The 12,741-nt window shown below is 42.9% G+C and overlaps 1 protein-coding gene and 1 non-coding gene across 3 annotated transcripts in view; one reads left to right on the top strand and one right to left on the bottom strand.

Moving 5' to 3' along the window:
• Window positions 1-422: 422 nt before the first annotated feature.
• slc41a2a (solute carrier family 41 member 2a) overlaps window positions 423-12,741 on the bottom strand; it is a 14,398-nt gene continuing 2,079 nt past the window's right edge. Inside the window, exons 2-12 of one of the 2 annotated variants that reach the window (XM_029751458.1) lie at window positions 11,120-11,430; window positions 9,910-10,380; window positions 9,612-9,719; window positions 6,868-6,939; window positions 6,500-6,644; window positions 2,614-2,760; window positions 2,310-2,457; window positions 2,146-2,225; window positions 1,900-2,031; window positions 1,620-1,765; window positions 423-1,202 (exon numbers count right to left, since the gene is read on the bottom strand). In XM_029751458.1, coding sequence (XP_029607318.1) covers window positions 1,020-1,202; window positions 1,620-1,765; window positions 1,900-2,031; window positions 2,146-2,225; window positions 2,310-2,457; window positions 2,614-2,760; window positions 6,500-6,644; window positions 6,868-6,939; window positions 9,612-9,719; window positions 9,910-10,311 — 1,563 coding nt within the window. In that variant the 5' untranslated portion in view covers window positions 10,312-10,380; window positions 11,120-11,430 and the 3' untranslated portion in view covers window positions 423-1,019. Of the gene's footprint in view, window positions 1,203-1,619; window positions 1,766-1,899; window positions 2,032-2,145; window positions 2,226-2,309; window positions 2,458-2,613; window positions 2,761-6,499; window positions 6,645-6,867; window positions 6,940-9,611; window positions 9,720-9,909; window positions 10,381-11,119; window positions 11,431-12,741 lie in introns of those variants that run through there. The other variant, XM_029751459.1, reaches the window with a different exon arrangement.
• trnal-uaa (transfer RNA leucine (anticodon UAA)) lies at window positions 9,397-9,472 on the top strand. The gene has a single exon. It is a non-coding gene; the product is annotated as a tRNA-Leu (tRNA).

Raw genomic sequence — 12,741 nt, 5'->3', positions numbered from 1 at the left:
TGACACCGCCTGGTGTAGAGGTCCTGGATGGCAGGCAGCTTTGCCCCAGTGATGTGCTGGGCCGAAAGCACTACCCTCTGTAGTGCCTTGCGGTCGGAGGCCAAGCAATTGCCGTACCAGGCAGTGATGCAACCAGTCAGGATGCTCTCGATGTTGCAGCTGTAGAACCTTTTGAGGATCTCAGGACCAATGACAAATCTTTTTAGTTTCCTGAGGGGGAATAGGCTTTGTCGTGCCCTCTTCACGACTGTCTTTGTGTGTTTGGACCATTCTAGTTTGTTGGTGACAATAGAGTACTGTCTCCACTTGTACCTGAAAGGTAGACTACTCATCAGACAGATGCACCTGCAGGGACAGAAACAACTATTGTATGTTAAACTATATGCAGGAGAGAGGAAATGACCTATTAAATATCAACAAAATGAAATCATTTTTCTTTATTAGACAGGTTGGACTCATTCTCAACTCTCACAAAACAATGTAATAACATACAACAACAGTCACACAATAAGTAACACTGCAATATTATTGATTCACATTGTGAAAACTCACCCATGTATGTAGTTTAAAGGAAATTATATTCTATAACAGACAGTTTAGAAAACATATTTGTATATTACATTGTTACAATTAAAATGCTGCCTGCCCACAATATTGAACCAAATGTACATCACCCTCATTTTCGTTGGCACAGAATTTCTTGACACAATATCCAAAATGCCTTTTGAAGTACCTCAGCTGGTGAGGAAATTCAGCAGAAACATTTCAAACGGGGTCGGACACAGATCCCCTTTGAGAAAGAAACCCTGAAATTAAAATAATTTTGCTGAAAGATTTTAGTAGAGCCACCTGCTTTTTCCTAAGGCCTTGCGTTATCTCAGGCCTTGCTTGAATGCATCCAACCTTACTTTAAAACAATCACAGATCCAATAGGGCTGGATTGGTGAAAGCAGTTTAAATGTCTGCTTTCACCCAGGCATAATGAAAGGAGAATGGGAGAATATGAAGCACCCAGGGTGTCAGTCTCCAGTGGGAACCTGCTCCCCTACGAGCCAGAGCATGAAGAAGGCCAGAACCAGGAGGGCTGTGCCCAATAGATCCGCCAGAGCAGTGAGGTAGGGGATGGAGTAACTGTCAGGGTCTTTGCCCATCCGCCACAGACAAGGGATCATCCAGTCAGCAATACATAGCAGTGTGAAGACCTAATAGAAGGGAGAGAGAAAGATTCAGCCCTTTATTATAAACTGGGTGGTTCGAGCCCTGAATGCTGATTGGCTGTTAGTAGTGGTATATGAGAACAAAACCATGGTTATGACAAAACATTTATTTTTACTGCTTTAATTACGTTGGTAACCAGTTTATAATAGCAATAAGGCACCTCGGAGGTGTGATATATGGCCAATATACCATGGCTAAAGGCTGTGTCCAGGCACTCCGTGTCACGTCGTGCATAAGAACAGCCTTTAGTCGTGGTATATTGGCCGTATACCACACCCCCTTGGCCCTTATTGTTTAATTATAGTATCAGTGTTAATGAAGGAGCAGAGGAGAAAGAATCCACTTATGACTACTGAGACACAGACATTGACCTAACTGATCTTTCTTGCTTCCTGATTTACCTGTAGGAGGGCTACAGCTAGGAAGAAGGTGATGAAGACAGGTGTGGGAGACGTGCTGCCCTTCATCAAGTGGATTGTGTACAGGAAGATCAGGTGACCCGGTACGACCAACAGGAGCAGCACCTGGGAAGAGCGATGATTGGCTCCTGTCAGAGGTAGATATGGTTAACTGACAGATAGAATACACCTGACAACAGAACATTTCATTCCTTTCGTGTTCACAGGTATGTTAAAGAGACTGGTCATGTGCATGAGCCTGTCTACATGTGTGTGTCATTACCTGAGCCACAGAAGGTCCTGCAGGGGTTGTAGCAGCTCCTGCGATCCTCAGGCACCTGCCTCGGTGGGCAGTGGTGGTACAGATCAGTGGCTATACGACTGGACTGGATGGCAGCCAGGTTCCCCCCAATACCTAGATTGAGATGAAGAATACACAATGATCATACATTTGGAGAGATCTTGTGACTTACCATTTTCTTGAAGGTTCCTAAATGTATGCTTCTAAAACTCCAGATCCTTGTCTCACCATTCATAACTGGCGTGTAGACTATCATTCCCACCATGTTCGGGTCTGATACAGTTGTGTCCAAGATGAGTCCTCCGATACTAGAGAAAAATACTTATTAAAGGATGGTATTTCCATTTGAATGCTGTGACTGGACTTCAGGGGCACGGAACAGGGAAGCAGACCTGCTGATGACCATGGCAGTGATGATTGGTTCCCAGCCTGTGTAGAGTAGAATGCGACTTGCTGGGTTTCTGGAGGAGACGACCACCCACAGAGGGGTCAGTCCGAGGAAGAACAGACACACCAGGTACGACACATAGGGATACAACTCTGTGTGGAGACAGGGAAAGGAGCAGACACACACTAGCTAAACAAATACAGTTGATAGCTACATTTACAGTTGACTCATCTGTCAAGCTATGACATTCCAGTAAATGGGCCCAGACTGCCCCCTAGTGGCCTAAAGCTAAACCTCTTGATTCACACCTATGCATTCATAGAGCCCCTGGCTCAGGCAGGCCAGGATGGCCAAGGTGATGAGGTCACCGAAGCTGGCAGCGATGGGCGTGGCCACGTTGTCTGGGTTGATGCCAATCCTCTTGGAGCCGATGATCACTCCCACCATGATGATCCCTGGGAGAAAACAACACAGTCGAGTCAGATTCAGGCTACTGTTCAGAGTTGCACAACTCTCCAACCAAGGTGGATGAATTGAGCAGCCAAGAGTTGCACAGATGAAAGCAATGTGGTGACAGCTGGGAGAAGCGTCAGACTGGGGGAAGGGACAAGGGACTGTAATGGCCTACAGTGGTATTATTCACTTCTGCTTTTATCAAGTGGTAAATGCAAATCAAGTATCTGTAAACACAGATGGTCAAGTTGAATTAGTTGATACATATTTACATTCCAAGGCAGATAAAATAGCATGTTATTCTGTGGACCGATCAGTACCCATCATTCCAATGAAAATGAACCACATGAATAATTCATTTGGGTGTCCTAGCTAGATCACAAGCTCTGCCTTACAGAGTCAGGTCTGCCTTTCAGATCCCAAGCATTGGTTTTATTTGAGTCATAACAAAATGGTTTTGCAACAAAAAGGTCTGATACGGAAGAAACCTACAATGTCAGTTGTAGCTAAGCTTCCTGGTCTCTGATGATTATATTCTGTACGTCTCAAATAGAAAGAACTTTCAGGCTTTTCCAGGAATACAGCAGAAGTGTACAGTATTGCAATTAAGTTGGAATAATTGTACATGTAAATGGATGAGTAAGAGATAAGGTGCCTCAGAGAGAGGTTATGGTAGTGTATGTAGAAAAAAAATACTAGGGTATACTATGGTCTAAATACTGTAATATTACTATATTTATATACTATAGTATTCACTGTACGGTTTTTGCAGACTTTACTGTAGTGTTCACTGTAGGACAGCAGGTAGCCTGGCGGTAAGGAGTGTTGGGCCACTTGCCCTTGAGAAAGGCAATTAACTCTAATTGCTCCAGGGTCGCCGTCAATAATGGCTGATCGTCCGTGACCCCACTCTCTCAGGGGGAGTGAGTTATGCAAAAAAAAAAAAAAAAATTCCATATTACACCTCACATCTGTACAGGTTACCCACTTATACATACAGTGAAAAGTGAAGAGGGCACGGCAAAACCTATTCCCCCTCAGGAGACTGAAAAGATTTGGCATGGGTCCTCAGATCCTCAAAAGGTTTTACAGCTGCACCATCAAGAGCATCCTGACGGGTTGCATCACTGCCTGGTATGGCAATTGCTCGGCCTCCGACCGCAAGGCACTACAGAGGGTAGTGTGTACGGCCCAGTACATCACCGGGGCCAAGCTTCCTGCCATCCAGGACCTCTATACCAGGCAGTGTCAGAGGAAGGCCCTAAAGATTGTCAAAGACTCCAGCCACCCTAGTCATAGACTGTTCTCTCTGCTACCGCATGGCAAGCGGTACCGGAGTGCCAAGTCTAGGTCCAAGAGGCTTCTAAACAGCTTCTATTTCCAAGCCATAATAAGACTCCTGAACAGCTAATCAAATGGCTACACAGACTAATTGCATTCCCCCCCCCCCATTCCCTACACTGCTGCTACTCTCTGTTATTATCTATGCATAGCCACTTTAAAAATCTTACCTACATGTACATAAATACCTCAATTACCTCGACACCGGTGCCCCCACACATTGACACATTGACTCTGTACCGGTACACTCTGTATATAGCCCCGCTATTGTTATTTACTGCTGCTCTTTAATTATTTGTTAGTCTTATCTCTTACTTTTTTGGGGGGGGGGGAATTTTCTTAAAACTGCATTGTTGGTTAATGGCTTGTAAGTAAGCATTTCACTGTATTCTGCTCATGTGACAAATATAATTTGATTTGAAACAGGACTATATATTATATAGTGTTTTTGGAGACATGACTGTAGTAACTATAGTATTTACTAGTGATTGCCATTAATTACGTATGTTCATTGCTGTTATTGCCTGTTATTATTTGCACCTTTGTGTCCTTTTCGATAAACCATACAACGCCAACCAAGTCTCAATTCAAGACAAGCGCCTCATGTCTACAACTGTCAATCATTCCCTGCCATGTATCATCTCCATTACCTGAATCTAGAAATACTTTTAAACTGAACTGCATCTCTGCCTCCACCTGCTCAGTAGATGGGCATCACCATAACCCTCACCTAAACCTCAGTGTTTCCCTTGGGGACCCTTATTATGGGAGGACATGTAGGAAATGTATAAAAGCACCCCTTGGTCATGTTCAGGTGAGAGCTTTTTACTGTGAATGTCCTTTGTGTGTACAGGTTGTATGGTGTTACTGGTGGTTTATTTCTGTGAGGAATCATTTTGTGACTATGATGTCTTGAAGAAATGTTTGTGGCGTAGTCGATTGTTCTGAATGGTATATGTTGACTTTGACCATCAGTGAGTTTTTTCCTGTGTGACAATATTTATGATGCTCATTATGTAAGGCCACTGCAATAATGGCCTTTTATTTGATGTCGCTTTGTTTGGAGCAGCGTTGCTGGTTTGAGGTACAGGCTGTTTATCGGCAGTCCCTCCAATAAGTCATTTGTATTTTTAAAATATCTATTGTTTATGTAAATTCTGTGGTTAACTGTTTTTTTTTTGTACCATCAGAAGTACAGTATTGTTTGTCACTGTTTTTGGTAATCTTGTGAAAGCACTCTTGTATTTCAGAAAGCTATCTAGTGGAAGTAACAGATCTATGAAGTCATGTTGGTGTACTCTTGTTAATGTGTGTTATTTGTCTGTGTCAAACAAGCAAACCTAATCCTCCGCTTTACTAAACTTTGCTTGTTCTTTATCTGCCTCTGTAGTGTTTTCCTTTAATGGGTCTAGAACCTGTGTCTAACGTTTAGATGTTACAATTTCTCAGAACTGTTGCCCCAACTCAATAGGTCATGAACCTGTGTGTCTTATGTTCTGGTTGAGGTGTTCCCCTAATTAAACAGTAACTGGGGTAGTCTTGTAGTTGTGCCATTTTAGCTAACCCTAGTCGGCAGGTGTTACTACAATATGCTACAGTCATGTATGCAAAAACACTACAGTGAATGCTATGGTATATAAATATAATACTACTGTATTTAGACTATAGTATACTATAGCTGTAAATGTGTAATATGTTTGATGTTTGAACTAGGACCCCTTTTTTCTATTATTCTCATCAAATTTCTAAATGCATTGTATCCACATTTGTGCTTATATTGTTTTTAAATAGTCAAATAAAATATATCAATCAAGTATACTACACAATTCTATAGAAAGCACTACACGATCGAGGGCATGAACTCCCTAAGGCCAGAACGTTCAAATCAAAACCGCATTGACAAAGCTAGCAGTCAATTCTAAAGTAAGCACTATGTGATCGAGGGATTCTACAGTGTGTAGTATAGTATTCTACAGTATACTACAAAAGTCTATAGTAAGCACTACATGATCAAGGGATACTACAGTCTACACAGTATGGAGTCTAGGATTCTACACAGTATACTACAATTTACTACAACATTATATAGAGTTCTATAGTAAGTACTATAGTATTCTGTAGTAAAATGTAGTATTTATTTATGTGGGCTTCCCTATAATGAAGAGACTGTCGCCTCACACTAAGATGCTATTGAAGAGGGCTTCTTTGCATGGAGGAATTGGCATGCATGAACCTGTGTAGGAGAATGAGAGGTGCAGTGGGGATAGACAGGAACGGATAGCTCGTCCGTTCCTGTCAATACCTAGCTAGCTGTTTGAGCAGTGACTTAAAACCCATTATGTGGGTACTGTAGGTGTGATGTGGGTTAAGGGTTTGGACAGGGCTAGCTGGTCTCCTTACCCTGCAGCAAGGAAGCAAGGAAGGCAGTAGTTACGCTGGCTGAGCAGAGGAGAGCAGCGTGGTTGAGAAGCATATATCCCTCCAGTACCCAGCCCAAGAACACCGCTGCCAGGGCAGCCAGTAGACCCAGCACTGTGGCTTGCATCTGGAGAAAGAAAACACTCTTTGGGCCAGACACTAGGCATTTGTTAAGGCTAAGAGGTACAAATAAAGGTTTGAGGAACCTTCTTTAAAGAAAAGCTTATTTTTAACATAACTAATAAACATTTTTTGAAAGGAATACATTTCACTCATATTGTAATTCATTATAGATCATATTTCATAGAAATCTGGGAACACTGGACAGTATAAGCCATAAAGTAGATTACCTGTTTTAGTGCCAGGTTCCCAATAATCAAACTCCATTTCTCTCTGGCTGTCTCCATTTCCCCCACGTTCACCTGACAAGGACAAAATCATAAATGTTATTATCTTTTCTCAGTGTAAAAATCCCCTACTTAGTCTTGACTAAGGCATCAACATATCTGTGTCATGACTATGACCATTCATTAGGCCTGACAGCTAGGACAGGCCCATTGAAAAGCAGGCTTCCTGGAAGCCTGTGTTTCAGACATAAAGAAGCGGATGGCGGAAAAGATTTACTTTTAAACCCGGGCAAAACAGAGATGCTAGTTCTAGGTCCCAAGAAACAAAGAGATCTGCTGAATCTCAATGGTTGTGCAGTCGTCGCAAATAAAACTGTAAAGGACCTCGGCGTTTATCTGGACCCTGATCTCTCTTTTGATGAACAAATACAAAATATTTCAAGAGCAGATTTTTTCCATCTTTGTAACATTGCAAAAATCTGAATTATGCAGAAAAGCTAATCCATGCTTTTGTCACTTCAAGATTAGACTACTGAAATGCTCTACTCTCAGGCTACCCAGATAAGGCACTATTAAACTTCAGATAGTTTTAAATACGGCTGCTAGAGTCTCGACTAAAATCACAAATTTGATCATATTACTCCAGTGGTAGTCTCTCTACAGTAGCTTCGTGCTAAGGCTAGGGCTGATTTCAAGGTTTTACTGCTAATCTACAAAGCATTACTGTCACGTGTGCTCCCTCTCTGGCCTCTAGGTCACCAGGCTGCTTGTTATGGCGCTCAACTGTCACCATCGTTACGCGCACCTGTGCATCCTCAGAATCAGCTGGACAAAATCACTGCCCTGATTACCTTCCCTATATCTGTCACTCCTCTTGGTTCTTTCCTCAGGTATTATTGACTCTGTTTTCATGTCGGTGCGTTGTTTGTGTTACATATTTCATTTATTTATTAAAACACTCACTCCCTGAACTTGCTTCCCGACTCTCAGCGCACTCGTTTCAATTACATGGACTTGCTCCTACCTATTTCTATGATTTGGTCCTGCCGTTCATACCTACACGTACACTATGGTCACAAGACGCAGGCCTCCTTATTGTTCCTAGAATTTCTAAGCAAACAGCTGGAGGCTTTTTCCTATAGAGCTACATTTTTATGGAATGGTCTGCCGATCCATGTGAGAGACATAGACTCGGTCTCAACCTTTAAGTCTTTACTGAAGACTCATCTCTTGAGTAGGTCCTATGATTGAGTGTAGTCTGACCCAGGGACACGAAGGTGAACGGCAAGGCACTGGAGTGACGAACCAGCCTCGCTGTCTTTGCCTGGCCGGCTACCCTCTCTCCACTGGGATTCTCTGCCTCTGACCCTGTTATAGGGCCTGAATCATTGGCTTGCTTGCGCTCTCCAATGCCATCCCTAGGACGGGTGCATCACATCATGCTAGGCTTTTTTCGCTATACTTGACTTGAGTGGGTTGTCCCTGACGTGACCTTCCTGTCCGGTTTTGCGCCCCCCTTGGGCTCTTGCGGTGGGGGAGATCTTTGTGAGCTATACTCAGCCTCAGGGTCACAATCTATCGATCTAAGGGTAGTCAGTTAGTGGTCTGTTGATATCCCTTTGGTTGCTGTGCTTTGGCAAAGTGGGTGGGGTTATATCCTGCCTGGTTGGCCCTGTCTGGGGGTAACTTTGAACAGGGCCACAGTGTCCCCCCGTCTCAGTTCCCAGTATTATGCAGCAATAGTTTATGTGCCGGGGGGCTAGGGTCAGTCTGTCCTATCTGGTGTAATTCTCCTGTCTTATCTGGTGTCCTGTGTGATCGTAGGTATGCTCCCTCAAATTCTCTCTCTCTCTTTCTGACCCTGCTGGTCATCTATGAACGTTTGAACATCTTGAATAATGATCTGGCCTTAATGGTCAAGTACTCTTATAATCTCCACCCGGCACAGGCAGAAGAGGACTGGCCACCACTCAGAGCCTGGTTCCTCTCTAGGTTTCTTCCTTGGTTCCTGCCTTTCTAGGGATTTTTTCCTAGCCACCATGCTTCTACACCTGCATTGCTTGCTCTTTGGAGTTTTAGGCTGGGTTTCTGCATAAGCACTTTGTGAAAACTGCTGATATAAAAAGGGGTTTAAAAATAAATGGGATTGATCTTTCTCGCTCATCATAAACTTATTAACACCCATATTCATACTGTATGAATGATGAGTGGGAGAGTGTCAGTTACTAGAGCGTAACAGGCATTCTAGAATCAGAAGCAAAAAATGCTCTCATGCCAGTCAGCAGATTGTTAAGTCGGTGGTCAAAAGTCCAATAACACACCACACATCCTGTATGCACAATACACGGTTAGGGAGGGTAGATTCAGAGTCATATATGCAGTATAGGTTGTAGTCAGATTAGTCCAGTCTTGTACTGCAGGGAGTTGTGCAGTGCTATTTTCTTCACAGGCGGGTGAGGACTTTCACACAGGGACAGAGAACTCACAATACAAGAGAGAAACAATGTAAGGAATGGGCTTCCCACTGTGTTAGCCTTCCCTGTAGCTCAGTTGGTAGAGCATGGTGTTTAAAACGCCAGGGTTGTGGGTTCGATTCCCACGGGGGGCCAGCACAGGGAGAAAAAAAATTATGAAATGTATGCATTCACTACTGTAAGTCGCTCTGGATAAGAGCGTCTGCTAAATGACTAAAATGTAAAAATATGTTGGTGTATGGATTAATTGTGTGTGTTTATGTGTGTACTCACTGCTGTTGAAAGTCTGGAGGCCAGGGTCATCTCCAGGTTTCCTTTCAGGCCCAGTAGAGCAGGCACTAGGATGAAGATCTCTGTGACTCTCTGGAACACCTCCCAATGCTGCCACAACAACACACAGTGGAATAATACACCAAAATATAATGCAATAGACTGACGCATGATGCAGTGGACACACCAACACCCGAAAAACTAGACAGACCAACACACAATGCAACAGAATCAACATACATGAACATACCATGCAGTAGATAAACAAATACAGAGACCGTGCAATTTATCAGTACCTCACCTGAACTATGTCCAGTAACATCCCAGCTGACACTGTCCCCAGTCCAGCCAGTAGGAAGGGCACCAGTATCTGCAGAACCATGGACCTGACAGACTCACTGGGCATCTCTCTGACACCATCCTGAGCACTACAATCCTCTGGGTCCTTCTCCATAACTTCATTGACCTTGGAGCCAGGCATGTGTACATTGGGTAAAAGTGGGTCTGTCTCTGTGTATGGACAGAGTTCATTAAAGGTGTTGCTGTTGGATGGGGACTGAGCTCTATTTGGGAGTTGTTGGTGACCCCCTGGATGTTGTGCATCTGGGGCTGTGCAGGACCCATAGTGGTGCCTGTTGTGTTTTCCTGCACCCACACTGTCACTCTGGGCCAGTTGGTCATCCTGTGGCCCAGTGTTGGCCATCAGAACAATGATGTGTCCTGAGGGAGTTAGACACTTCTGCTACTCCGAAGAAAGGGTAAGTTGATATGACTGGGTCAAAGAAAACCAGCAGGAGGTAATTAGACAGTTAAAGTATATATCATCCTTGATATTGATGTTATCACTGAACACTCATGGTACTAGTCATGAACTACTGGCAAAAAAATGTAAACAATAAATTCACTTGTTGCTGTGTAAGAGGTGTGGCAAAGGTAGGCTTAGTGTGTAATTTAACACACCTGTGACGTACAGACACAGATAAATGACTAAGATACATGCCATCTCTACACGTGAGCATATAAGACAGACAAGCATGCAAGAGAGTCATGGCTATAGCACGGCAAATGCGTAACATCTGATGCTTGTATGGTTTAATTCATTAGGTATTCTCCCACATACTCAGGGGTTTTCCATGCCATCACAAAGCCGCCCCTTGTCAGACATGGAAACAATGTGAGGCCTCATGGTGCTAGCAGTCACACAATTACCAAACAACTTAAGGGAGACATTTAATTCATTATCTGGTAAGTCCAAATTGCATAGAAATATCTCGTCGTATCCAGCACTGTACATCTGAAAACGGCAGACAATTCACCAGGAAGTATTCAAAGTGACTGTGCATCTATCTGGAATTGAGTGAGATTGACCAAATCAATGGCTTGTTATTCTGTAAGTAATTAGCAGTTATCCACACATTTGGTCTGAAGATGAAAACATGTAAACACACCAACTGTAGAGAGAAAAACACAAGTTCCAAGTGGCAGTACGTTAAGAGAAACAGGTGACTTACCTAAAGTGTGAAACCATAGCATATTAGAGATACGAGAGACGAAGAAATAGATTTTGGAGAAGTAGATACTCCTTCACTCTGCTTATTCTGTCCATGAGTTATTTTCCTCCTCCCTGAATGGCTGAAGCTCCTTCATAGCTATTTCATTGCTCTCTCTCTTTCACTCACTCACACAGACACAATGTGAGGAAATCCCTCCTGATTGAGCTGGTCTGTGGTTCACTGACAGCAATCGCCTATCAGAGGGATGATGCAACCTCCAGAGTATTCCAAACAGGGGACTTTATTGATATAATGTGGATTGGAATGATCTACACAGGAATAGAAATAGGAATGAATATGTGATCACAAACCTAATAGCAGAGAAGAGTACCACTGAATAGAACAGTATGAATGGATTAATGATAATAAGCAACAACAACAAAAATAGCAGGAGTAAAGCACTGTATAGAAAATAGTGGACTATTACGCAGTAATAGGACTGTATTACACAGTAATACATGAGAGAAAATGACGGTATTAGGAACGCAATAGATGATTAATAAGCATTAGAAAAGTGTGACTAATTATAGCAGACAATAATCACAAGTACAACACCAGGAGGAAACAAAAATATGTCAAGAACTGAGGCCTATATTTATACCCTCGTTAGAGCATGGATTGATCTAACTGACCAATAGGAATCTAGAAACAGAACTTAGGGCACGCACAAGGGTGAGGTGCATGGCTACTAAATGATTGGCTAAGGCCACAATCTATCGGTCTCTGACGTGAGGGGGGAGAGAGGTGAGGATGGGTGAGGGCTAGGCGACTCGGAGCCACCAAACAAATAAACAACCAAGATGCACATGCCCATAATGTCCAGGAGGGGGTATTCTTGCACACAGACACACACACACACACACACACACACACACACACACACACACACACACAATTCTCTTTCCACATGGTGATGTTGTTCCAAAATAAATGTATGCCACCTGGTGAGGTCAACACTGTTATGACAGACAAAGTAATGAGAGGAGTTACCGGTAGTTAATAATAAATCCCCCTAGAGTCAATTTCCGCGGCCCCTTAGAAATATAATTAGCATAATAAAACAATCCACATCAGAATCTGTCAATTTAAAATAGAGATTGATGCGTCTCAATCCATCGCATCCGCCGATATTGCACTTCCGCACCTGGGGTGAAAGGTGGCAGAGCTAGAGCCATCCCGAAAATCAAATCGGTCTTCTCACTAAAACGTCTGAAGTATCCCAACAGATTGGCCTACAAACTATTAGTTTGTACGTGTCTCTGGAAAGATGAGTCTCTCACGAACATCTACGTGTCGGTTGTTTTGCTCTAGGATGCCCCAGAAGACGTCTGAAGGTTCCCCTATACCAGTTAAAAAAATGAATGGAAGTATATATGGAGATAGTTTAGTGACAAAAATACGGGTTTAACTCTCCTGTTGTGTTCGTTTCATGCTAATTAATTCTGTGTTCCTGGTCCAAAATGACCGCCCCATTATAGCTGATTATAAATCCATAATAATACATATATTATCACCTAATGTTGTGTTAGATCTTTTTATCAACTTAAGTTCTTGTGAACATTACAAGTTTTGAACTTCTA

Source organism: Salmo trutta, chromosome 4 (assembly GCF_901001165.1).
Source record: "Salmo trutta chromosome 4, fSalTru1.1, whole genome shotgun sequence".
In the NCBI taxonomy this organism is placed as follows: domain Eukaryota; kingdom Metazoa; phylum Chordata; class Actinopteri; order Salmoniformes; family Salmonidae; genus Salmo; species Salmo trutta.
This window is presented reverse-complemented; position numbering and strand designations above follow the sequence as displayed.